Raw genomic sequence first — 26,623 nt, forward strand, 5'->3', positions numbered from 1 at the left:
CCTGTTCACTCTCTCTCTTTCTTAACTTTTTTTTAATCACAAATGTCTATTTTTGCTCACTTTAAATATATTTTTTAACATTTTCTAAATGCGTTTTTATATTTTTTGCTTTTGTGAAACGCCTCGTGATTTTTATCTTGAGAGGCGCTACAGAAATGACATTTTCTTCTACTTCTTCTATTACAGAGTTACACCATCCTGCCACAGCTTGTAAAGCCATAGTTCCTGTGCTGCTACAATAAATCTAACCTGATGAGACACCGGCACCATGGATTCTGAAGGTTTCTTTTCTTTTTGCCTTGTTTCTAAACAGCTACTGTTCCTGAGCAATTTTTCTCAAGCTGGCAGGCTGAATTTTCCTGCTGAAAGAGGACACTGCCATCAGGCAATGCTGTTGACATAATGGTCTACAACAATGTTGCCCTCTGGATGGCAAGTAAGCAAATTTTCCAAACTGCCAGTCTGAATTTTCCCCTAATACAAAGAGGAAATTTTGGCTCTGAACTATCTTACACACACACACACACACACACACACACACACACACACACACACATGCACGCACGTGCGCGCACACGCACACACACACAATGTGCAATCTGTGACTTGAGGGGACACATTCACATCTGGCTGAAAGCATCCCTGGATGAATCGGATCCATCTGTATTCATTACAGTTCACTTCCACATTCACTGGCAGAAGGCACAAATCTAAATGAGGAAATGGGTGGAAAGACTCAAAGGAGAGAATGAGACTGCAGAAAACAAGTTTAAGAAGAGAGCTCTTCACCTAAATGGATCAGAACCCTGAGAGTGTGACAAGTAGAAGATTAATCAGTGTGTTACCAAAAATGAGCCTGAAGGTCTGATACTATGGGTGCAGTTACAATTGGTTATCCACAGATATTGAGAAGTCTGTCAGTTTTTGTGAGTTGGAAAACGCCATAGACTGTAAATAAATAATGGACAGATATGACATGCCAAGCACTTGTTGGTGATCTGTTGTTTTGAAACTTCAACTCAAGCATTAGACCATTGCTATATTGTTTTTCCTCTGCAGAAAGAGATGTTTCATCAAAACGTTTGGCTTTGTGATACCTGAAAGCTAGCTGAACAAGAGTTTCAGTAAGGACTTGAGTATTCTCTGAGTAGGAAGTGACTCCAAAATGTTATAAGTATAGAGAATTATCATTAAACTCAATTGATACGATTTCTGCTAAACTCACATTAATGCTAATTAAATAAAATTTGTCACATTTTTGCATTTCCGGAAACACAACCAGTGGTAAAACTTCCAGAGGTGTCAGCTGCAGGATATTGGAGTAGCTAGAATAACACAATAGTAAAATCATTGTAACTCTGTTTTTGTGTCCCAAAACTAAACATTCATACCTCTGTTTTCACTCATTTCAAGTTAACTATGATGTAAATGGATACAGACACGACTAGAAGCAGAAGCACTTTGTCCAAGAAGACTTAATCAAAGCTAAAGCAAGGTTGTTTGTGACATAAATGCAATAAAGACTTAAATCCAGCCGCAAAAAATTTAATCCAACCGTTCACTGCCAATGAATACTAAAGTCGTCAATTGCATTTTTTTACTGTGTGGGCACCGTGAGAACAAACATCCCAGCTCTAAAGCCCATCTTCATCTGCATACGTCACATGTTACGTGATCAGGAAGCAGAAACTCATGTGTTAGGAGATCGCTTTGAGCCGTTGCTGTAAAAAAAAGTGAGGCACGAACCGGAAAAGCTTCTTCCAATCACAATTGAACAACAAATTATGGAAGAACGTATAACGCTCAAAACGTGCAGATTCCTCATGATGTAAGAGGTGAGTCTACTCTTTGTTTAGTTAGTTTTGGTGTTGACATCATCATAGAGCGCAACGTTCTGTGACTCTTAAAAAAAACTGTGAAAAAGCTGAAAAACGCTGGCAGCGAAGGGCTTTTCTGACCAGGAAACGGCTGGCAGTAAATGAGTTAAATACATGCTTAAGTTCTGATTATTTCATCAAGTAAGACCTGTGGTTAGCTGGCTCATTTAAAACATGCTACGTTTTTGGAGCCTGCCACTTGAAAGAATCAGAATCGGGAATCGATAGGAACCAGAATCGAAATGAGGATTTGGAATAGGAATAGTTCAAATTAAAACGATGCCCAACCTTAATTTTGGGTGGGTTTCATTTCACCCCCAGTGCATTTATTTCTACTGAGGCACCTGACCAACTGCAGCAACCCCAGATCATAGCACTGCCCCCACAGGCTTGTACAGTAGGCACTAGGCATGATGGGCGCATCACTTCATCTGCCTCTTTTCTTACCCTGATGCACCATCACTCTGGAACAGGTTCCATCTGGACTCATCAGACCACATGACCTTCTTCCATTGCTCCAGAGTCAAATCTTTATGCTCCCTAGCAAATGTATGCCTTTTTTTCTAGCCATTATGCATGTGGAAATGCTCTTAAACTATTAAACATAGCACTTGTTGTTCTTCTCTTGATTTCACAAAAGTTTAAGTCATTGCCGATCATTCAGGAATTTTTTTCCAGCTACATTTCTTCCTGAAAGACGATGGATCTTGACTATTTTTCCAGTTTTTAACAATGCGTTGGACAGTTCTAAACCAGTTTTAGTCGTTTCTAAAATCTCCTTAAATGCTTTCTCTGCTTGATGAATGCCAATGTTCTGACCCTTCTCTAACATATTTTCCACGACCACCAGATGTGTCTTTCCACATGAGAGAAATATAAGGAACCACCTTTTGTCAAATTTTTTGACAGGTCTATTGTTTCATGACCTTTTGTGAAATGACCTTTAATGAGCCTGTATGTCAAGAAATGAATTGCAGACTGTTGTGTAATGACGCATGAAGTTTTTGATTGTGGAACCCCTCAAGGCACTTTACAACACAATCAGTCATTCACCCATTCACACACACAATCACACACTGGTGGTGATGAGCTACAATGTAGTCACAGCTGCCCTGGGGTGCACTGACAGAGGTGAGGCTGCCGAGCACTGGCGCCACCGGTCCCTCCGACCACCACCAGCAGGCAACGTGGGTTAAGTGTCTTGCCCAAGGACACAACGACAGCGACAGACTGAGCAGGGCTCGAACCTGCAACCTTCCGATTACGGGGCGAGCACTTAACTCCTGTGCCACCGTCGCCCCTAATTTAGGGTTACCAACTCTAAACCATTCAGCATCCAAACAGACATTTGTCTCAGCCACCCCTCTCCTCCCCTCCTCTCCTAATCCTAGGTTAAATTTACAACAAAGGGAGTCACCATACATCCATAGAGACAATTGTCACCTCAGCTCGCGATCATGTCACTTACCTGGACAAAGCGTCGACTTACCTTTGTTGCATCCAATGGGAATCAGCGGTGGGGGTTGTTGCCATGCAACTAACAGCTCATTCTCTTTCTAAGCAGGAAGTATTTGGGTGGACAGGCTCAGTTCACCAGATTCAAGACATCAACCAAGCACATTCCATTTAGGTTGGCTTCGCATGTAAATGAAGGCATCAGTAGACAAAGCTCAGCCACCCCCCATCAACCAATGATGGCTTCCACTTGTAAACGAATGCAGCAAACAGTCATCTGACAAAGCTCTGCCAGAAAATGCTGGGGGTATCAGTTTACAACGAAAGAAAGAAGTTCCCCTTTTAAGGCTAGTTGATCATTTATACACACACACGCATGCACGCACGTACGCACACTAGGGTTGTCACGGTAACCGGTATAGCGGTAAACCCCGGTAAAAAAGTTGATAATAAAAATAACCGTCCAGTTTTTAAAAAACTAAATTATCCCGGTGGGTTTACCGTGGCCGCGGTTTCGGCGCGGTGACCCTTACCAGCCACCGTCGCTTCAGCTGAAGTTCCCGCGGCACGCACACGCACTTTTTAGTTTGCAACGGCACCAAAACTTTGAAGCTGAAATAACGGCCGAAGGAGGCGACGGCAGCGCCCAGGACATCCATCAGCCCTCAAAGATGACTAAATCGGAAGTATGGGCATATTTTGGATTTCTGAAAAATGCTGAGGGACAGTTAATAGAAGACTGCTATCCCATTTGCAGAACGTGCAGGAAACAAGTGTCTGCAGAAGGCAGCAACACTTCGAATCTCATGGCACATCCGCGTGACCATCACCCACGTCTCTACAGCCAGTGCAAGGTAAGTTAACATTAGCATTTTAGCTTAAATGCATGACGTGAGGACTTTTGGTTGAGGGAGAATGCAACGAGTCACTATATACTGCAGCCGCAGCGTCCTCTGCCAGCATTTAAACCGTGTCACGGACACCCTGTTGCTGCATGAAGCATCTTATTTGTTGATGATGAAGAGAAATATACAATTAGTTCCTTGTCATTGATTTGTTTACTTATTCAATGCCATTTATACTTGAACATTTGGATTTGATTACATAGTGTAGTAGTTATTTTAGTCATTTGTTTAAAGTGGCTATTTATTTTAAATACATATTTTTTAAGGTTGACTTGTACAGCGCTCAAGTCAAGTGTGGACTGGAGTTTTAGATTTTCATTTTGATAATGAAGAAAACAAGTATATGAGAAAACAAGTGGTGTTTCTTTGATTTGTTTACATATTGTTTATGTTTTGAATGTTTGGATTTGTATAATTTACACCTGCACTGACTACTGTAACATGTTCCAGAAAAAGAAGCTATTTGTTCCTTTACTTGTGAAAAGTTGCACTTTTGCTAAGGCTTTGTGTTATTTTAGGTTTAATAAACATTGTTAAACCTTTTCAGAACTATTTTAGTTTGTGTAGAACAGGACTATCAATGCTTTCTGAACATATGCAACACCGTTTAAAAAATACCGCGATAATACCGAAAACCGTGATAATTTTGGTCACAATAACCGTGAGGTTACATTTTCATACCGTGACAACCCTAACGCACACACACACACACACACACACACACAGGACTCATTTCATCTGGCCAACATCCCCTCCTCTGCCACAGCAGTAGAGAGCTGCTTTAATCAATCACAAGTGACACCTACCAATACCGGTCACTGTGCACATCAAAGTTGTCTTTCAACAGAAGATAATCAATAAAATGATGTGTATAAAATGAATCCAGAAGTTGTACACCATCTCTGCCTACAATATTTCGATATTTTTCACTCTGATAGTGGTTTTACAGAGAAGGTGCCACTTTTGTCACACATCTCTCCTTTTAAAACATGATTAAAATGTTCAGAATGCAAATCTAGGCTCTGTCACGTTGGAGGGGGCTCGGAGCGCGTTGCAGAACCAGAGCGCGTTGGCATACAGACATAAAATTAATGCAGTAAAATATAAAGCATTTTATTTAAACATTCATTCATTATTTTACAACCACAGAGAGCCGCATCAGATGGGTGGAAGTGCCGCGGGGTGCCGACCCCCCTTACATTCAGACACTCTCCTCATGCAGGTCCCCTTTTCTTCAGTTACCCTCCTCTCCTTAGTGCTATTTAGAGATCCTTTTCAAAGACAAGAGAGGAGAAATGAGTTTTGATCCGAAAAAACCACAAGCTAGTCTGCTGAGAACTACGTTTGAATTACGTAATGATGAGATCAGCTTAACCTCGCAACAGATTTTTCATAAACGCTTTAAGGAACAAGTTACAGGGACACAGCCAATAATCCGTTACTGTATATGTTGAACAGTAACGGCGATTTTAGGGCTGTAATAAAGCCACGTACAGGCTTTGAAGAAGAAGAACAACCGATGGACACAAGTAAAAAAAATACCCCCCCCCCCCCCCCCCCCCACACACACACACACACAGATCAAATGACAGACACGAACATTGGTAATGGAATTCATTGTGATGTTTTAAAAAGTGTTTTAAACATCAACCTTGACCAATCGCGTCGTTTCCATTCAAGATTTTTTTTTTATAAGACCGTATAACTGTAATGGGAAAAACTGTCTCGGATCTCATTATCTGAAGCACACCGTGATGTCAGGTAAGTGGAAGAATTGACTCAAACTCCATTTTCCAATGTTTCATCAATATACCCACATCTATTTTTCTTTTAGCCGCAATTGTCGTGTCGTCCTGTCACACCCTGTCCTGTCTTCTCTTATGTTTTAGTCTGTGTCTCCGTTAATTGCTCCCACCTGCATCTTGTTTCCCAATCACCATAGCTCCCGCTCCTCGTGTATTAACACCCCGTCTGTTCTGTGTTTCAAGTCGTGTCATTGTTTCAGTGTCCAGCGTGTGTATTTAATAAACCTATGTTAAACGGACCTACCTGTTCGCCTTCTTCCTCCCCGCGATTGGATCCATCCTCCGCTCCACTCACCAGGCACGCTCGTGACAGAATGACATGACCCCTTAAAGGATCCAGCGGGGAGATTCTTCCCTGGGAGTACCTGCTCCGGTGGCTTACCCCGACCCACCAGCCGGCTTCTCCCTCTCCAGCCCCAGCTCCGCCTCGCCGCCGCCGGCGTCCCCGACAGTCAGCCTCGGCGTTCCTCGCCACCCTTCCGGAACCGGACGGGAGTTTGGATGGGGAGACGCTCCTGGATCGCTCCAGCTTCGAGGGCACGAGGCTGGCTATCTGCTCCCCCGGAGTCGGTCCACGGCGTGGGGAAAGACGCCGGAATCCACCGCAGCCCTGCGCTTCAGGACGGAGCTGCGAGCACGCCGCTGGCCGTGCTCGGCGCGCCAGTTCGGACACGTCCCCAGTCAAACCAGCGGTCCCGTCTCCGGCCGAATCGGCGCCTGCAGGTGGAGGAGCTGCGCTCGCAGCCCAGCTGGTGGAGCTCGCCCTTCTCCAAGCTGAGATGGCCCAGGTTCGTCAGACCCTTGAACTCAATGAGCTCCAGCTGGACGATCTGCTCGCTGCTCCAGCTGGACGCAGCGGCTTGGACCCACCCCTGGTCGGACAGGCTGTCCCGCCTCCGGTCCGATCGGATCCTCCATCATCTGCAGGAGGTGGAGCAACGCCCACAACCCAGCCGACTGAACTTGCCAGTCTCCGGGCTGAGCTGGTCCAGCTTAAACAGATCGCCAGTTCTAATAAGCTCCTACTGGACGCTCTGCGCTCCCTGTCTCCAGCACCACCCGTTTACTCAATGCCGGTTCCAGCGGGGGTCCAGAGGCCGGCGGTGCGGGTCCAGAAGCAGACTGCGCGGGCCCAGGAGCAGACAGTACCAGCCCAGAAGCAGACGGTTCTGGTTCCGGCCCAGAAGCAGACGGTATCAGCCCAGAAGCAGACAGTTCCGGTTCCGGCCCAGAAGCAGATGGTACCAGCCCAGAAGCCGGCGGTTCAGAGAGCGGCGGTCCAGAAGCCGGAGGACCAGAAGCCGATGGAAGTCGACACCGTCTCCAGTCCAAGGGTCGACGCCTCCAGTCCAGGGGTCGACGCCTCCAGTCCAGGGGTCGACGCCTCCAGTCCAGGGGTCGACGCCTCCAGTCCAGGGGTCGACGCCTCACCCTGTTCCGAAGTCGACGTCTCCTCTGAAGTCGACGTCGCCTCTGAAGTCGACGCCTCCTCTGAAGTTGACGCCTCCTCTGAAGTCGTCGTCTCTGGGGTCGACATGTCTGAAGCCGTCTCCGAAGTCGCCTCGTCTGAAGCCGCCTCATCTGAAGCCGCCTCATTCACCCTAGAGGTCGACGCTCATTCCACTCCAGAGGTCGACGCTTCCTCGTGTCCAGAGGTCGACGCTCGTTCCACTTCAGAGGTCGACGCTTCCTCCTGTCCAGAGGATGACGTCCCCTCTGGTCTGACGTCTCCACCGTCTCCGGTTCCGATGGTGGTTCTGAAGGTCACTCCGGCCCAGCCTGCAGAGACTTTGTCACTGGCCCAGCCTGCAGAGACTTTGTCACTGGCCCATCCTGCAGAGACTTTGTCACTGGCCCAGCCTGCAGAGACTTTGTCACTGGCCCAGCCTGCAGAGCTCCTCTATCGTAGACGCCGGGCCCCGAGAGCTCGTTGCTGCCTCCTCCTCTGCCACAGACGCAGGCCCCCAAGGGTCCGTCCTCGTCTCCTCCTCTGCCACAGACGCAGGCCTCCAGGGGCTCGTCGCCTCCTCTTCTGCCGCAGGCACAGGCCCCCTGACTCTGCTGATCCCTGCCGCCTCTCCTGTGGTCCCTCGGTTCCTCTGGGCCCTCCCTCCGGGTCCCCCTCCTCCCACCCTGCTCCTTGTTCCTGTGGGCGTGTGGGATCCGCCCTTTGTGGGTGGGTGGGGGGGGGGGGTTACTGTCACACCCTGTCCTGTCTTCTCTTATGTTTTAGTCTGTGTTTCCGTTAATTGCTCCCACCTGCATCTTGTTTCCCAATCACCATAGCTCCAGCTCCTCGTGTATTTAAACCCCGTCTGTTTTGTGTTTCATGTCGTGTCATTGTTTCAGTGTCCAGCGTGTGCACTTAATAAACCTATGTTAAACGGACCTACTTGTTCGCCTTCTTCCTCCACGTGATTGGATCCTACCTCCGCTCCACTCACCAGGCACGCTCGTGACACGAGAGCAAAAGGGATGGCGAAATCCCTCTTTCTCAATTAGAACGTGAAACACCACCACCACCACCACCGCCACCAAGCCCGCAAGATGCATTTAGCGAACTCAGTAAGTGATTTTTTAAACGCAATTCAATAACGTGATATATCCCTTTCAGCTGAGAAATATCTTATTTCTCCAGAAGGACAGGGAGGGAACAGAGACGATCAGGAACGCCCCTCGCAGCAATACGCCGCAAGTCAAGACTTTATCCCACCCACACCTCAACACGGCTGTGACGAGGGGGTGGCGTCACAGCCAGAACAGCCACCGGTGACCAGCGATCAAGACTCAGCTCCATGCTGTCCCGTCGCTGCCACACAGAGACCCGGTAAGTAATCAGAATAAAGTGTTTAATAAAGTTTTTATTAAAAGATGACGATTCATTCATACTCTCTCTATTTCTCCACCCAGAATTACGTCGGAGGAGGAATCAGCGGCTCACTTGACTTCAAAGAACGAATCGTATGAAAATGGCATACATGCTTCTACAGATCTCCTACGGGCTTGTAAACATCGTGGGGAATGTTCTGTCTCTGTGAGGATTAAAAGAGAGAGAAGAAGAGGACCAAGGATTTATTTTTTTCATTCATCAAGTTTATAGTAGTTTTTTTTTTCTCTTTGTATCATGAGTCATATGCCTGAATGCTGTGATTTGCTACCGGACTGGTTCGATCTGAGTGGACTTTCAGATTTGGATGATGATGAATTAGCTGCAAATAATGGGACTTTAGATTGAATTCTAGCCTGCCAAACTCCTCCTTCAGATGAGGCCGAAGAAATTCTATTAAATTCAGATCTGCCATCTCCACAAACTTTAGATGAAATTTGGAGGCAAATAGAACAATCACACAATGTTAGCCATACACCTGAATACAATAATTTGCTGCTGCCGGATTGTTTTGATTTAAGCAGACTTTCAGATCTGAGTGAAGTAGAGGATGAATTAGCTTCAAATGATGAGATTTTAGATCGACCCGAGGGCCTAGCGCTTCAGTGCAGGGCTCTAGGACACACACACATACTTGTTTTAGTGTTGGGGGGGACGGACGACTCAATCTAAAACACACACATATCAGATCAATATATCACATTATTATTTCATTGTTTCATTACCTGTTATTCATTTGATAAAATAAGTTGGTTAATATTGTTGGCTGAACACTTCAGAAGGAGCTGAAGTGAAGTGATGATAATTCAGTTAATAAATGTTATTCAATTAAGATTCTGTCTAAGGTGATTTGTTTGTGTGATATAAAATTCAACAACAGCTCGTTAGGATTCACGGAACGTTTAGTCGAGACTGATAAGAGTTTTGGATTGAATTTTTCCCTTGAAGAAGGGGATGGTGCCCCGCAGATATCTCCAGATATCCTAATTAATTAATAAATCGGTAAATATTTCCATATTTACAAATTTATTGAAGAATCCAAAAAGTAAGTAAAAGCTTACAAATTATTCGTTGACCTATAACCCCAACACAGCTCATGAAAACCCAAAATTCCTATCTCAAAAAACTAGCATATTTCATCCGACCCATAAAAGAAAAGTGTTTTTAATACAAAAAAAGTCAACCTTGAAATAATTATGTTCAGTTATGCACTCAATACTTGGTTGGGAGTCCTTTTGCAGAAATGACTGCTTCAGTGTGGCGTGGCATGGAGGCAACCAGCCTGTGGCGCTGCTGAGGTGTTATGGAGGCCCAGGATGCTTCGACCTTAAACTCATCCAGAGTGTTGGGTCTTGCGTCTCTCAACTTTCTCTTCACAATATCCCACAGATTCTCTACGGGGTTCAGGTCGGGAGAGTTGGCAGGCCAATTTAGCACAGTAATACCATGGTCAGTAAACCATTTACCAGTGGTGTTGGCACTGTGAGCAGGTGCAAGGTTGTGCTGAAAGCACAAAAAAGCTCCATAAAGCTTTTCAGCAGATGGAAGCATGAAGTGCTCCAAAATCTCCTGATAGCTAGCTGCAATGACCCTGCCCTTGATGAAACACAGTGGACCAACACCAGCAGCTGGCATGGCACCCCAGACCATCACTGACTGTGGGTACTTGACACTGGACTTCAGGCATTTTGGCTTTTCCCTCTGCCCAGTCTTCCTCCAGACTCTGGCACCTTGATTTCCGAATGACATGCAAAATTTGCTTTCATCCGAAAAAAGTACTTTGGACCACTGAGCAACAGTCCAGTGCTGCTTCTCTGTAGCCCAGGTCAGGCGCTTCTGTCGCTGTTTCTGGTTCAAAAGTGGCTTGACCTGGGGAATGCGGCACCTGTAGCCCATTTTCTGCACACGCCTGTACACGGTGGCTCTGGATGTTTCTACTCCAGACTCAGTCCACTGCTTCCACAGGTCCCCCAAGGTCTGGAATCGGTCCTTCTCCACAATCTTCCTCAGGGTCCGGTCACCTCTTCTCGTTGTGCAGCCTTTTCTGCCACTTTTTCCTTCCCACAGACTTCCCACTGAGGTGCCTTGATACAGCACTCTGGGAACAGCCTATTCCTTCAGAAATGTCTTTCTGTGTCTTACCCTCTTGCTTGAGGGTGTCAATGATGGCCTTCTGGACCGCAGTCAGGTCAGCAGTCTTACCCATGATTGCGTTCTTGAGTAATAAACCAGGCTGGGAGTTTTTAAAAGCCTCAGGAATCTTTTCAATTCAATTCAATTCAATTCAAGTTTATTTATATAGCGCCAAATCACGACAAGAGTCGTCTCAAGGCACTTCACATAATAAACATTCCAATTCAGGTCAGTTCATTAAGCCAATCAGAAATAATGTTTCCTATATAAGGAACCCAGCAAATCAGTGACTTTACAGCAATCCTCATACTAAGCAAGCATAAAGCGACAGTGGAGAGGAAAACTCCCTTTTAACAGGAAGAAACCTCCAGAGAATCCCGGCTCAGTATAAGCAGCCATCCTCCACGACTTTTGCAGGTGTTTAGAGTTAATTAGTTGATTCAGATGATTAGGTTAATAGATCGTTTAGAGAATTTTTTCATGATGTGCTAATATTTTGAGAAGGACCTGTGTTGTAAGGTTATTTAGGCAGAAACATTCTCATTATTAGAAACATCCTGATCAATGCATCACTTAAGTTGCAATAGCTGTTACTTTGATTTAAGGACCAAGTTCACTGAGAAACCATTTTTACTTGTTATTTTTTAAATAGGATCAGTCACTGAGTTACACATGCAGGTTAAATGTGAAAATGTTCTTCTACCCCTTCTTCCTGCATTAGCCGCCAATACAAAATAGACAGGGAAACGTCCGGGTTGGAAAAAGCCACTCAGATGTATGTCACATTGTAAATTAGCATTCATGGACTCACCCATCTTGGCTCGCCTTGGGGATGGATGTTGTTTTAGCATCCAGGAGAGAGCAGAGCCTGCCTCGGCTAGTAAAAGCAACAACATGGCAGAACTCATTCAGACCTTTAGCTCATCAGTCTAGTAATGACTAATAATAATTATTTTTCCTAACAGTTTACTCAGAGTTATCTACAACACGTTGGATAATAATTAATTATAAACCCAATTAACCTGAGCACAAAAGATCTGAACTATCTTATCAATCAATCAATGAATCAATCAATCAACATGGATTCTCCAACCACAGTCTTGTGGTAGATGTGGGAGTGGGGAATGTAAATCTCAATGCATTGATCAGAAAAAGCCTTGAACTACACGCAGATATTACACAATCATTTTTCTGTTTGCTTTTATTCTGCCCCACCTGTCAGACTCTTCAGCTACAAAATGCTTCATGATGTCCAGTCTTTTTTCTCTAATTTTACCTGGCATTCATTATTTGGTTGGCAGGAGAAAGAGCACAGCTGGTTTTCATAGCCTGTGTTTGTTAATGAGGCATATGAAAGGGGTGAATGTGAGCAGAAATACTTCAGGTTGTAAAATCAAAACACCTCAAATATCAGCTCAGATATGCTGCATTGCTCTTCAAACCAACATCTACATAATTTGTTATTCCTCACAACACCGTTATTTTAGCTTTTATTCCTTTGTTAGCCGAGATAAAAGCCAGTTTGTGGTGCTACAACACTCTAATCTTACCGGTTCTATAATAGTATAGAATATTTAAGAATAAATATTTGTTTTTGACTGGCTGACTATTTTTGATAGGAACACTCAAACAATTTGACGGCTCGATTCATCTGCATTCAATGCAGTAGATCTCAGATTCTGCACCAAGAATCCAATGCACTATTTCACAGGGATATATATCCGTAATAGGCTCCCACTGGCACTGATGGCTGCTGTCACCTTATAAATGACTATGAACTTTAACACAAGTCGTGGATCTCATCTGCTGGTGATGAGTATGACAGAACGACTCCAAGTCATCGCCAAGCTTGTATTACGACATACTTTTATTTTTTTCTTGTTTTGTCACAAATCTCTCACTGGCTTTCATTCAATATTACAGGGAAACAAAAAGTGTAAGGACAATTGGAGTTTTTTTGTGCAATGTGGGTGTGTGTGTGTGAATCATGGTGCCATCTGACAGCACAGCCCAGTGACAAGTGCCTCTTTCTGAAATAAAAGGACTGATTGCAGAGTAAGATTAACGAGCCAAAGTTCTCTGTGGAAGAAAGTTATATAAATACTGGTTGTTTTTTATGAAGAAGTATGCTATCTGAGTTAATAGTTAGCAGTCAAAAATGACGCAACTGGAACAACTTTTATATTGAGAGCTTTAAAGGGATACTTAGCAACTTTTTCATATTTTTAAATCATTTTATTGAGCCAGTGTGTGCTAAAAAGACCCTTTACAGGGTTAATGAAAGGCCACCCTGCCCCATCGCACCCTGTGGCCAGAATATTCCACTTGCAACTTCAGCATAGTGGGCCGCTCTGTTGGGACTTGAAAAAAGGAGCTGACATACTTGGCGCTGCAGTTTGCTTCCAGCACAATTCCTGCATGTTTTAGATCATGAACACTGATTTGTTTGATTTAGGGATGAATCTCCTGTTGACACAAATGAAGGCTGGGGAGATGTTTTAGATGTTAGCATGCCTGCAAACTCGGATGGTGTGAAAAAGGTGACAACTACAATGATGACCTGTTTTTTTGGGCCGGGCAGGGTACATTATAAAAACTTGTCCATGAAAAAACCCTACTTCTGCAAATGTGCATGATTGCTCTGTGAATAACATCTGAACGTAAGTTGATCTTGGAACACTTTTGGCTAAGTCAGTTCAAATATCACGGGGATTTACGGGACAAAGAGGCGGCCTTAGCAAAAAATAAAAAACAAATTGATTTATTGCATACATTTTATCACAGAACAGGGTAAGACCATCAAGTTTACAGATTTCTAAAAAAAAATAATGTTATAATTTCTGGAAGGATGAAAACTACAGATTTTATTTATTTATTTATTAGAAAGTCAGTTGATAAATTTGTTTATTTGGCTAGAGTTATAGTTTGGGCAAGTTTTACACACTTGTATTTTTTCAGTCTAGCATCTTTGAACCTCATGTAATCCTCTAAAAGTTGTGACAAGGGCAGCAGGAACATAAAAGGAGTTTAACTAAATCAAACAACACATTCTTTGATATGCTTGTAAAATTGTGATGTTCATCGGTAAGAATGAGAAAATGAGTGTTTCGATGCGAAATAATGTGATGGCAAAAATAAAAGCATGTCAAGAATATTGCTCCTAAAAGCAAAACTCAATTTCATCATCTTTGGTGCATAATGTCATCAGATGACTCAGATTTTACTTTCTATGTGCAACAGAAAACCAACACTGAACGGCTTTGATGTAAGAGTCCACAGGCAGAACAGCACTTTGCTACAAAGCACTTATGCTACAATTCACAAAGTATTGTGCATCTATTGCAGGTACTATTCAGGGTGATGTGTCACCATTTAGTTTAAAAAGCCTTTGCAAAAGTACATTTGCACCTTACTCCCCTCTCAGAAGAAATGTGGAATGCTGCTGTCGCTATGGCAACTCTGTCTCCCTATCCTGGGCAGGACTGCGGGCTGTGAAGGCCGCCAAATCATTCCAGGAGTCACTGTGCCCTCCAAACCCCAACGACCTCCCTCCCCCTGCCCAGACTGAAGTGACGTGCGCTGCTTATCGTGGCTGCAGGCACTGACGTGTGGGGAGTCCCAAACCCACCACCCCACCTGGTGGACACTTATGTTGTGTGATGTCTGAAGTCTGTTGCATTTCTGTCTGAGGTGTTTTTTGCAGAGCAAAGCTGCCCTCCCTGTGGAGGGTAACTCTGAAGTGTCTTTTTTTTTTCTCGCTCCACCTGACTCAACCCTCATATATCCCCTCTGATCTCTATTAAGGTAGCGCGACTCAGGGTTGCGAATGACCACAGTCACCAATTCTTGTCATGTGTCTATGCCTATGCATGTCTGATCTCTGAATTGTGTGTACTAAAACTCTAATTTCCCTCTGGGATTAATAAAGTATATTTGAACTGAATTGAATTGAGTATTCTGCTGTCAACCAAACCTTGCTGCAATGGTGCAGTTTGCTCACATTTAAAAGAAGTAATTTACACGTATTTAAAAAAGCACGCCCGCATTTCTGGAACTATCAAGTGTGGTTTAACATGTCTGATTATTGAAGAGATGGGTTATTTGTGACTTGCACTGAGCAAAAATAATTATTGTCTCGTTAGAGCTTGAGGTTTTGGTGTCTCATGAGAGGAAAATAACAATAAGAAGCCATCAGGTGCACTGTTGCTTTAACAACGAGAGGTCAGGGGTCAGGTATGTCAGAAACATATAATCCATTAAAAAGTTTTTTCTCTTTCTCTGATGGACTTTAGCTTTTGAATATAAATTATGTTGCTTTTTGAATTGAATGCCTGTCTTTAGATTGATCAGATTAATGCAAAATACCCATACATGCTCACCCTCCTAAAAAGCAAGTCACTCCCAAATCAGATGTTTTTACTGATAAACTGTATAAATGAGTGTCTATTAGTGCTATAGACATGTTCAGTCATTATTTAGGCATTTTAGTGGCCTGACCAGCCATCCCCACGCTTCCTTATGGGAAGCATTGGTTCTGGAAACCCTTCTATTCAAATAACCCCACCCCCTGAGAGTTCTAACAGAGCCAATCAGCGCCGAGCAGCAGACGTCACACACCGCAATGCTGAGTTTCTCATAAACATGAAGACGATGTTTGAGGCGGAGTTCGCTGTGGCTCTTTCTTCTGTTCTAAATGACTTGGACATGTCTTTATCACCACAACAAGTGGAAGCGCTAAAAGCCTTTTCTCTAAAGAAAGATGCTTGCGCTGTAGCCAGAAGTGGTTATTTTTGAGCTGGATAGCCCCGCCCCTCATGTGTCTCTCTGCCTGTGAGTAACCAGACTAGTTCTCTGTGTAGAATTAGAGTCTGGCAGGCCAGGCTAGCATGTTAGTGCCTTTTATTTAATAATGAATATATTCAATCAAAACGCTGTTATCCTGTCATATAGCACGTTTCCAAGTTTTCCTGTTTATTCCGGCACATAAAAGTATCCAAGGGCGATGATTATAACTTATTTGAGGATCTGGCCAAGTTGGAATTGTTCCTTCAAAGGTGGCATAAAGGGGGTATGGGAGCAGACTCTGCGCAGTCGCAAACGTCTGTTTTGCTTTTTATTGCGATCAAAGCCGCACTTATTACGTTTTATTTTTAACAAGCTACACTTAAAGCTGTCTGTCTTCGACAGCCCCTGTGCAGTTTCTGGTGATCTCAGCTCCAGCTCTTGCATTGCTCCAGTTTGCTGTCTCACATGATTTTGTTCAGAAAGCAAAACGTACGGCCTGCACAGCTGAATTCTAGAGACAGACAATTACCGCAATATTACTACCAAGTGAGGTGGAATGAATGCCGCAAAATTTGCGCATCGCCATACCGGCATAGTGCATTTATAAGACACACCTTTGCAGTAATACGCTGATTTGACAGCACAGTGAGTCTTCTAAAGAGGGCTTAAAAGACAACCCTGATGAGGCAGTAGAAGCTTTTAACAAGGTCCTTTTAGCAACAGTTAATAAACATGCACCTTTAAAAAAACAGTTCCAAGCAAGTTGGACTGGAAATGTGGGTGGAGTAAGACTCTGGTAGGAGGGTAACTTGCTCTTTAGACATGCTTGCACCAGAATAAAATTACGATTGTTTCCTTTGTAAAGCCGACACGAGATGAAACAGATAAGAAGAGCAATCAAAGAACAGTAAGACAATGTGCAGCACAATGTTAGTGAATTTAATAAAATTATGTAATAAAGCTTTTCTGTTGTCATCTTCATGCAGTTGACTTGGCAATTACAACAACTTAATAAGAATAATTTAAGAAATTAAGTATAACAAAAATAACTAATATAGGTCACAATTTAGCAACACGCCCAAACTCATAATGAGTGATTTCATAGAAATAACAAATTCAGAGGGAGAACATTGTTATTCTGTTTCTTTCTTGACTATTTTTCACACCGTCTCATGCTAGAATAAGCAAGAGATGTTGTTTGACAGCAGAACACTAAACTCTAACAAACATTGTAAATGGTCGTGTTTCACTAATAAAACTATGACATATCTATGTTTTGCAAGAATCTGCCACAAAACCCCTGTTGACACTTGTAACATCCATAAAATGAGACTGAAATGTGTTAATCTGCTGACTTTTACACAGCAGGCTTGAGCTGGAGCTTCATCTGATGTGACCTTTTCCAAAAAGATGGGTTTTATTAAAATGCACGACTCGGGTTAGAGCAAACAACACTTCTTCATGATCAACCTTGTAAGCCTAAAAGAACGCCATTTATAGCAACGAGTAAAATAAAACACCTCACTAATGTTCAGCCTTGATTTGAACTATTTTGTTTTTAGAACAAAAATGTTTCTGTTGTAACGTCCAGCAATGGTCAGTTTTTACGCACTGTTTGACCATTCAACATCTGGTCAAAATGGAGACACAAGACTGCATGTGTTCCCTTTAAATCGGCCTGCCTGAAGCTCAGAGCTTCTCTGCAGCTCTGAACACAGATAATGAATTGTCAACAATGATGTTCTCTCCTCAAGGTCCAAGCTTCCCTTATCGTCCTACAGGATTCTTCATGCCTCTGAATAAGGAACATTCACAGCTCGGATTAGTTGCTAAATCAAAGAACGATTTCTTAAATTAAAGATGAACTTTTAAATCTTATAAGCTAGATAATCATTAAATAAACGTTTGTTCACTGCTACTTATAATAATTATAATATAATGAAATGCTTTCATTAATCTGTGCTTGAGTGATTGAAGTTTGAAATGAATGTTATGTTATGATTACAGTGATTGATATATGTTGATAAGACAGGGTCCTCACCATTTGCACTCACACAAGGACAAAGTAAAGTAAAGTCAAAGGTGTGACACATAGATAGTCCTTTACCCCAGATCAGAGCATCGGTATCAAGGAAGGCGTGTTTCAGAGGTTGTCTTGGTAATATTCCTCAACTTGTCAACCTCTGGTTGGCTACACAAATCATAACATGAGAACTTTAAAACTGGATCACTCTGGTGATTCAGCGGTTCAGTTCAGTTCAGCTCAGCAGTTCAGCTCAGTTCTTGAGAAAGGTTCAGACCGGCCATCTGAAGCAAAACCTCTCTAACCCACCAAAGCTTTTGACACGTCGTCAAAATCTTTTTGCACCTGTGAAGCTGATATTGCAAACGGTTGCTGCAGAAAAGCTGATATTGTTTTGACAAATTAAGAGTCCCAGACGCGCGGTTCCATCCATCTGTCATGACCCGAGACATCTATGGACTGAAGAGTCGGTACTACGGTATTCTACAGCCCTCGGTGCCAGAGGTCATCCAACCTCTCTGACCTTCGGATCCACGAAGAGGGTCTCCGAGAACGGGTGAAGTAGACACACAGCGTCTGATGCCTTTTGATAATAATCAACTTCTTAGCTTAGCGCAAACCAAATTCTTTACACCCAGAACTCAGCTCTCCTAGATACGGAAGTTCTGATAACATTGCATTCACACATAGGCACCATACACTACACCTGCTCCATCTAGATCCATCCACTCACAGTAAATGTTAGTTAACATGTCATGTTTTAATTGTTTTAAAGATAAATTCTTAATTTTATGATTCTAATTCAAATAAAAAAAACTTTAATCATCTCCTAGGGGCAATTGTTTCAGTACAGAAGAATAGGTACTGTGGTCAATCGCAACAAGAGTCGCGCTACCGTTAATTAGATGAAAAGGGGATTACATGAGGATAAATTGGGGGAGGGAAAAAAGGCATACCAGAGTTACTCCCGGCAGGGCATATCTTTACTATGCAAAAAAATACGCCTCAAACATATAAACACGAACATCAACAATTCACAACATGAGACACCGAGAGGAAGGGGGGGCGCTGGGATCCTGTTTCCCCAGCGAGAGCAGCCCCATGGCGCTCAGCCACTGTAGCCACAGGTGGGAGGGAGATCTTGGGAGGAGCGCAGAGCACATTGACACCTGCAGGTTGATGACCTCGCCAGACTGAAGTCCACCAATCCGAAGGCGGGGGGGGGGGTAGTTCGGGTTTTCACAGCATCTGTCTGCATTCCTTCGTGGGGGTTTGTTGTTGGCATTCACAAGGCTGCCATGGCGTCAGATTCGGATAACAAGACTTTGTTTGGGTCAGGCAGAGATAATTTTCCTCTCTGCCTTCAAGTCTGTAACTGATCATTCAAGTCCTCCAGTGAAGCCAATTCAGGTTTTAAACATCTCCACACCGTCCAGTGATCTTCTCCGAGATGACATCCATGTTGCGCACTAATACCGGTATCGCAGCTAGAACATTGACCAGCTTACGATTCACCTCAAGTAACGTCCCATTCTGTGAGGTCTCCACACGGGCGGTGCTTTCCGTGGGTGCGGGTCACCCTCCAATCGCTCCCGTCTTCCCAAATTTCCAGAAAACCAGATATCCTCCCACTCCAATCAGAAGAAATCCAGTGATCATCAGGCCAAATATCCACACATCTTCGACATCCTCAATAGACAGCTGAGAGAGGCATACGATCTTCCACTCCCTCCAGGAATCGAGCATATACCCCGCTGCGTGTGTCCCTTGCGGGCAAGTGGGAGCCACCTCCTCCGTTCTCATCGTAGAAAAAATCTTGTCAATCGCGTTGAATGACCAATTAATTAAATCCATTCTAAAAAAATGGGGGTTTTCAGAAGAAATGCAGAGACGCGCTCTGTGGGTAGACAGGATAAAGAGCCTTGGGAAAAAGAGATAAGGGAGCAAAAGCAGAAGTGTCTGTACTCTTTTCTGAATCAAAACGAAGTGTTTGCAATCCCTTAATAAAACAAGGAATCCTAGAATCTTCTGATTAAACACCGTAAAGACCAAGCAGGTTGATATTATTTATATAGAGTATCACAGCTTATTGGTCATAAGTAGAGGTAATATATATTGAGCTCTTAAAGCACTCAATTTACCAAACCCTACACCGTTTACAGTTTTTGAATTAAACTTTAGGGGGGTGAAAAAGAGATCAGATGAAGTCTAATAGGTGTGATTGGTAAAATGACATAAAAGAATTATTTTCTTTATGTTTATGTATTTAGCTTTTGTCCAAAGTGACGTACAAGTGATAATGAAGCCAGCAGGTTGCCCTTGAGGCTAACAACAAACACTAATCAACAAACTTGTCACAATAAAGCAACGTTGGAACAAAACTGTTCCTACTTCATCTTAGAAATACAAAAAGTAGTACTCGGTATATGCCTTTGTACTTAAAGAGTTATCAGAAAGGGAAATCTGAATGTTGCTTCCCTTTGTGGGAGGTCACCATAGAGAGATTAAACACTGGCTAGTCTGAGATTATAAATGACATGTTTTGTTTAGTGGTGGAGACTTCAGCCAATAAGGCCACAGATGAGTTGTATAGATGCAGATTTAGAGCCAAATGGTAAATGGCCTGTATCTGATTTAGTGCCTTCTAGAGTCCTAGAACCCCCCCAAGGTGCTTTACAACACAATCAGTCATTCACCCATTCACACCCTGGTGGTGATGAGCTACAATGTAGCCACAGCTGCCTTGGGGCACAATGGCAGAGGCAAGTCTGCCGTACACAGGTGTCACCGGTCCCTCCGAACACCACCAGCAGGCAAGGTGGGTTAAGTGTCTTGCCCAAGGACACAACGACAGCGACAGACTGAGCGAGGCTCGAACCTGCAACCTTCCGATTACGGGGCGAGCTCTTAACTCCTGTGCCACCGTCGCCCCAGCAGCAGCAGGGCTGTAGCTTGGGAGATGGAATCTAGTCAGCAAGGTGCAGAAACGCGTTCAAGTTAGTCTTTAGTTAGTTAGTTAGTTAGTCTTTAGTTTGCAATGTTGAACCTAGAATGACTTTACAACCATGTTGAATAATGCATGACATATTAAAATGGTATAACTCTCTGAATGCAAATCAACTCCTACCTTTCATGCCAGAGTTTTAAACCAAGACGTTTTGCGTTTGTTAAGGTTGTTTAGCTGCGGTGGCCATCTTGAAGGGAGTAGGTGCCAAGAGTTAATCAGCTGTAAATTAATTCCTTCCCTTTAGGCAGCAAACATTTAGAAGAAAAGTTAGGCTGCAGTTTTATCCAATGAAAACGGTTAATACATTTAATTCTTTATCAGTCATGTAAAGGTGCATTTTGTAAAAATGAAGTAAGAAGGACATCCTGTGATCAAATTTGTTTACTGCAGTCTGCAGTCCATTTTTAGAAGACGTGAGTGACTTTCTCAATCCTGTAATGTGAATTTCATAGCTGTTGCCAGTTATGGATACGCACCAGAAGATTCTAGATGACGAGTGAAGATGAGTTATACACACTAAGTTGATAAATAGATAAATAAATTTCACTTTAATATGGAGTTGCTGGTAATTGAAAAAGTAGCTTGAGATATATTTAGAGCCGACTATTTATTTCAAAATTCACTGTTAGCGCTGTTAGCTCAACTTTAGGCTCTAGCCTTCTTTACCTGACATTAGAGTAAAAGTTGTGGTTTCATTGGGGTGCAAGAAATAACTTCTGGGTTGCTCCTGTAACGGGCTTAGGATCTTTACAAAATGCTGCTGCATTTTGCCAAATGGAGTAGAATTAAAAATGGAGTTACTGCCGAGCTCTGGCTGGCAACTATATTGAAAATGAAAGTAAACATGTGCCGTAAGTTTCACTTTGTAAACACCTGCTCAGTAAAACCACCAACAGGGTGAAAAATATCTAAATATTGTCGGCAGAGACGGGCTACAACTTCTGGATCCACTTTATATAAATCCTTTTATTGATTATCTTCTTATGAAAGATAACTTTGACGTACACGAGCGACCGGTACCGGCTGCTGTCTGAGGGTAGGCCCCGCCCACAACGCCGCAGCTGCTGCGGTGTTTTCTTTACTGTGGGAAACGGGTAATAATGGCTCTTTGATGGGAACAGGTTGCCGACCCCTGGTCTATGTCTATGCAGGACAATAAAGTTTTGAGGTTTTATAATTACTTCTGGGGGCAGAGTTGCAATGACATGCGCGCTGCGTTGCCCTAGCAACAGTTTAAACCAGAAAAGGCGGACAGGGATACAGGGCCAACATTACCAGTAATCAAAGATGTACCCGTTACATTTAAATCGGATGTCTGGGCTAATTTGGGTTTTGGGATCCTGGATGTGAAAGAATCACTTAACACAGTATTTGTTTACTATGTTTAAGTTCAGTAATATTCTATCTTAAAGCTGCTCTACCGAAAACATTATTTCTTATATTATTTAAGTAATTACAGGCAGCACACTTTAAACATTATTGCTCACTATAGTGAATAGATGAATGTTCTGTTTTTCAGGGATTTTGAAATCAAAAAGAAATTGAACACTATTCTACTGCTTTTATTAAGTAATGAACATTTTTGTGTGAAGAATCGTGATGCATTTCAGACTCAAATCGAATCGTTAGGCAGATAATCGGAATCGGATCGAATCGTGAGGCAGGTAGAGATGCACACCACTAGTGTGTGTGTGTGTGTGTGTGTGTGTGATGATAACTTTCCGAACTTTACATTGAAATCCACCTGGTTGTTTATGGTTTATTTTAAACAAACACTAAGATGAGCAAATACATTTTGCCTTTTAGCTCTGGGTGATAATCAAACGGTGTACATCAGAGAAGTACTGCTGCTATTTTAGCAACGTCTTTAGTGTGTAGCTACAACTGGATTTTTTATTATTTCAATGTTATTTACTTACCTTGTTATGTTCTTTCTGTTTCTTTTCTAGTTTCATTGTTTTCTTGTTCTTATCTTATACACAGCATAGCAAAGTTTAGGTTTTTACCTAATTTTGCTGACAGTTCCGGCGTCTCACTGTCGCCTTCATCAGAGCTTCACCAACGTTATTTTATTATTTATAATAACAGCTCTTCGTGTGTGTTTTATTCACATCCGTTTAAGATTTGCAAGTCTGTCACACAGTGTGCAAAGCTTTCCCAAATAGAGCACAACATCCATGTAATGATGAGAGTATGGAAATTAAAGTAAAACACAGCAGATAAATGTTAAAGAAATAACTGGTCAGGGTGAGGATGAGACTGCTGCTCGGTATATGAAAATGATCACTAACCTGTAGGCATACATGTTATGAGTGGCGCTGGCAATCTTCTTGTTTTCATAAAGTTTCTCCAGAACCATTTTGACCTGCAGCAGAGATGATGAAACCATGAGAGCACACGAGCACATTAGCTTTTGTTCTGCTTTCTGTTTTAGCAGCAGTTTGCATCAGACGGACCCAACAGTGAGTGCTTCTAAAAGCTGAACTCACAGCCAGTTGAGCCCAACATCTGAATGACAACCTCTGACGTCAGTGTGTTGTCTGACGCTGCTGACTAATGCAGATTAGTCAGCAGCGTCAGCCATTTAGGAGGCCTTGGCCTATAAATGAACCTGATTTCTGATAGTTAAATCATGTCGGGTACAAGGAAACAAAAATTGGTCTCTTCTTCCTTTAGCTAACTTTAGATGACACAACCTAGCATCTTTCAGGTGCACTGAGGAGAATAACTCAACCCAATCTTTATTTGTACAGCTCCTTACAGACATAGGATATGACACCAAGGTGCTTCACAGACTGATGAAAAACGGATGACACAAACATAAAACACAATAAGCTTCCCTTTAGGTCAGACGGGATATTACTGAGAGAAATTAGTATAAATCTCATTTACCTGCCAACAGTTTCGGCTTCTCGGCTGAAGCCTTCTTCATGGGATGTCATCAGGTGGATTGCTGACGTGGCCTAGATCTGGTATTCCTGGAGCGCGTCATGTGGGAGTGGCATGTGGGTATGTCGTCTCCACGGGAACTCCCACATGCGGGCTGAGGAGCGTGTTGCAGGTTCTCGAGTCCGTATGCTCCTTTGTCCCTGTTGATGGTTGATCTGTCATGTCTCCTGCATCCATCTTATGCAGCGGTATGATGTTCCAGTCCATTACATGATTATTTTGTCTGCAGTGGTCCGTTATGGCGGATTCACGGTTCTGCTGTCAGCCACGTTCTTTTTATGTCTTTTTAGTCTAGTTTTTTCTCTTTCGCACTCCGTGTGGTGTTCGTTTGCTCTGATGTGCAGCTGTTGTCTTGTCTCTCCATAGTAATATTTGTTACACGACAGGCAGGGTATTTTATAGATTAGGTTGCATTGTTGGTTGGGGTTTGGTTGGTCCGTTGGCCGCACTAGCAGTTATTTTAGTTTTTCTGTGGTTTTATGACGTTTTTGGAGGGATCTTCTGAGGAGGTCTGTTATTCCTTGTATGTACGGTGTGCTCACTATCTTTTTTGGTGTTGTTTCTGTTGATCCTCAGCAGCACACACCATCAAGCGCATGTGGGAGTCCCCGTGGACAAGACATCTCCACACGCCACTCCCACCTGACGAGCTCCGAGAATACCAGATTTAGGCCACGTCAGCAATCCACCTGCTGTTTGCCCGCTGGCGGTGTTTGGAGGGACCGGTGGCGCCTGTGTACGACAGGTCGCCTCTGTCAGTGTTCTCCAAGTCAGCTGTGGCTACAATGTAGCTCATCACCACCGGGGTGTGAATGTGTGTGAATGAGTGAATGATTGGTTGTGTTGTAAAGCGCCTTGGAGGGTTCCAGGACTCTAGAGGGCGCTTTATCAAACACAGGTAATTTACCTTCTACCTGACGACATCCCATGAAGAGGGCTTCAGCTGAGAAGCCAAAACTGTTGAGATTTGTACAAATCTCTCTTACAAATATCCCGTACAGACTAATTAATTACCTGTGGCACAAAGAACGTCATTTGGATGTTCCCTTTAGGTCAGTTTAAAGAGCCCTCAAGATGTAAACTAGCATGAGCAATCCCAGTATGAATGCTGACATTAAACACAAATATTTGGAATCATTAGTTTATTTTATCTCATTATCATTTTACTTTACACCTAGTACGTTGGTCTCAACTGTAACAAAACAAACATGCATGAAATGACACATTTAGATTGAATTTAGACATTTAAAATGATTTAACTTGTTTTTAGAGAATGACAATGAATTTAAGGTGTAGCGGAAGATCTTTTTCTTCCGGGTGGATCACCTGAACCAAAACGGTCAATCGTTCTGGTGAACCACTCACACAAGGCCGTCGTCATACGTGCTCTTTCCTGTGCAAAGCGAAGGTTGGGCTCCCCACAGACACCTCTGTCGTTGGATTTCTGCTCGACAGGTGAGCTAAAGTTCGACTTGCTATTGGAGAAATTTATTTCAGATCACTGCTAGAAGAAGTTAGCTGCAAGGCCGGCAGCTACTTGTAAACAGAGTGTGCACGAGGATAACTGGGCGTTCTCTCTCCTGCACAGTTTTTTCAAAACGTGGAGAGGGCAGTTCTTTCCTGAAATTCAGAAACTTCCTTTGCCATACCTTTAATGACATTCACACTTATTGAAATCAGAGCTTAAAATTGCATATGGCTACTAAAAAGGATAAATGGATATATTTTGTGCTTGGATGCTAAAAACACAGCCAACTGCATTCGGACCCCCCAGATCAATGGAGAAGGTAGAGCATGAGGAAGCCTGCTTGTTTTGCTGCTCGACTTTTTGATTTAAGAAGCAAAATTTTATCACTTCTAGCAATCAGACAAAATCATGGAGTCTTCATCAATTCTAATTCACTTTGATTACTTTTACATCTTCCCAGATTTCATGATAATCATGCTGCACTATTGTTTAGCCTGATTAATAGGAACGACGTTGAAAGGATCCTGCTATTTTCTGACTCGTTTGACATTCAAAGCTGGAATTTTAAAGTAGACTTTGCCTGCTTTTATGAGCAAAGGACACCAAAAATCTGTTCAAGTATTTGCTGCATATGTTACATATTCATACATTACGAGCCGCCGTATAGGATGTAGGAAGCAGTCTGCATGTTAAAAACCAACCTTTAACTGAAAAAATAAAATAAAAACAATTAGAACGCAACTTCTAGAAAGATCGGTCCTTTGAAAAGGGCTGAGAAGATTCTTTTATCTATAAAATTGGTTTTGTTTCATCTAGAACTGCGTGTTCCCTATCTGCTGTGTTTTTCTTCATACAGGGTGTATAATTAAATGGCTGCAGTCTCTCTTCTCCTCTCCTGTGTTTTTCCCCTCGCCCGATGGAGGCAGACGGCTGCCCTGCTCGACTCTGCTTCTGTCTGAGTCTGGGTTTTTTTTTTTCTGATAAAAAGGAGTTTGTTCATTTGATGCCACCAACACATAACAGCTCTAAACAAATCCCAGGCTGGCTTTTCTTTGCTGTCTTTCCCTACGTTAAGTGTCCCTCAAGGACTATTATGAGCTGCAGCTATGTTAAAAAAACAGACTAAATGGAATTAAATAAACTGGATGAAGTTTTTGAGGTTTTTCCTAAATCTTTAGTACGTAAAAGCTAAAACAGATTCATTTAAAGAGCTAAGGATCCCAATATTCTTCTGGTGAAGCAGCTGTGATGCTTCTGGATGACACTGTTAGTAGAACTGAATACTTGAATAGCAGAGGATGGAAATATTTAGCCTGTCCGGGTCTCCGA

General features: G+C 43.0%; 1 protein-coding gene across 6 annotated transcripts in view; it reads right to left on the reverse strand.

The window, feature by feature from the left end:
• Positions 1 to 26,623, reverse strand: part of impact (impact RWD domain protein) — a 78,556-nt gene that overhangs the window by 34,282 nt on the left and 17,651 nt on the right. For 2 of the 6 annotated variants that reach the window (XM_054730041.2, XM_054730042.2), the window contains exon 8: positions 23,169 to 23,242. In XM_054730041.2, coding sequence (XP_054586016.1) covers positions 23,169 to 23,242 — 74 coding nt within the window. The other 4 variants (XM_070554051.1, XM_054730045.2, XM_054730043.2 and 1 more) reach the window with 4 other exon arrangements.

This window comes from Nothobranchius furzeri, chromosome 8, assembly GCF_043380555.1.
Source record: "Nothobranchius furzeri strain GRZ-AD chromosome 8, NfurGRZ-RIMD1, whole genome shotgun sequence".
In the NCBI taxonomy this organism is placed as follows: Eukaryota; Metazoa; Chordata; class Actinopteri; order Cyprinodontiformes; family Nothobranchiidae; genus Nothobranchius; species Nothobranchius furzeri.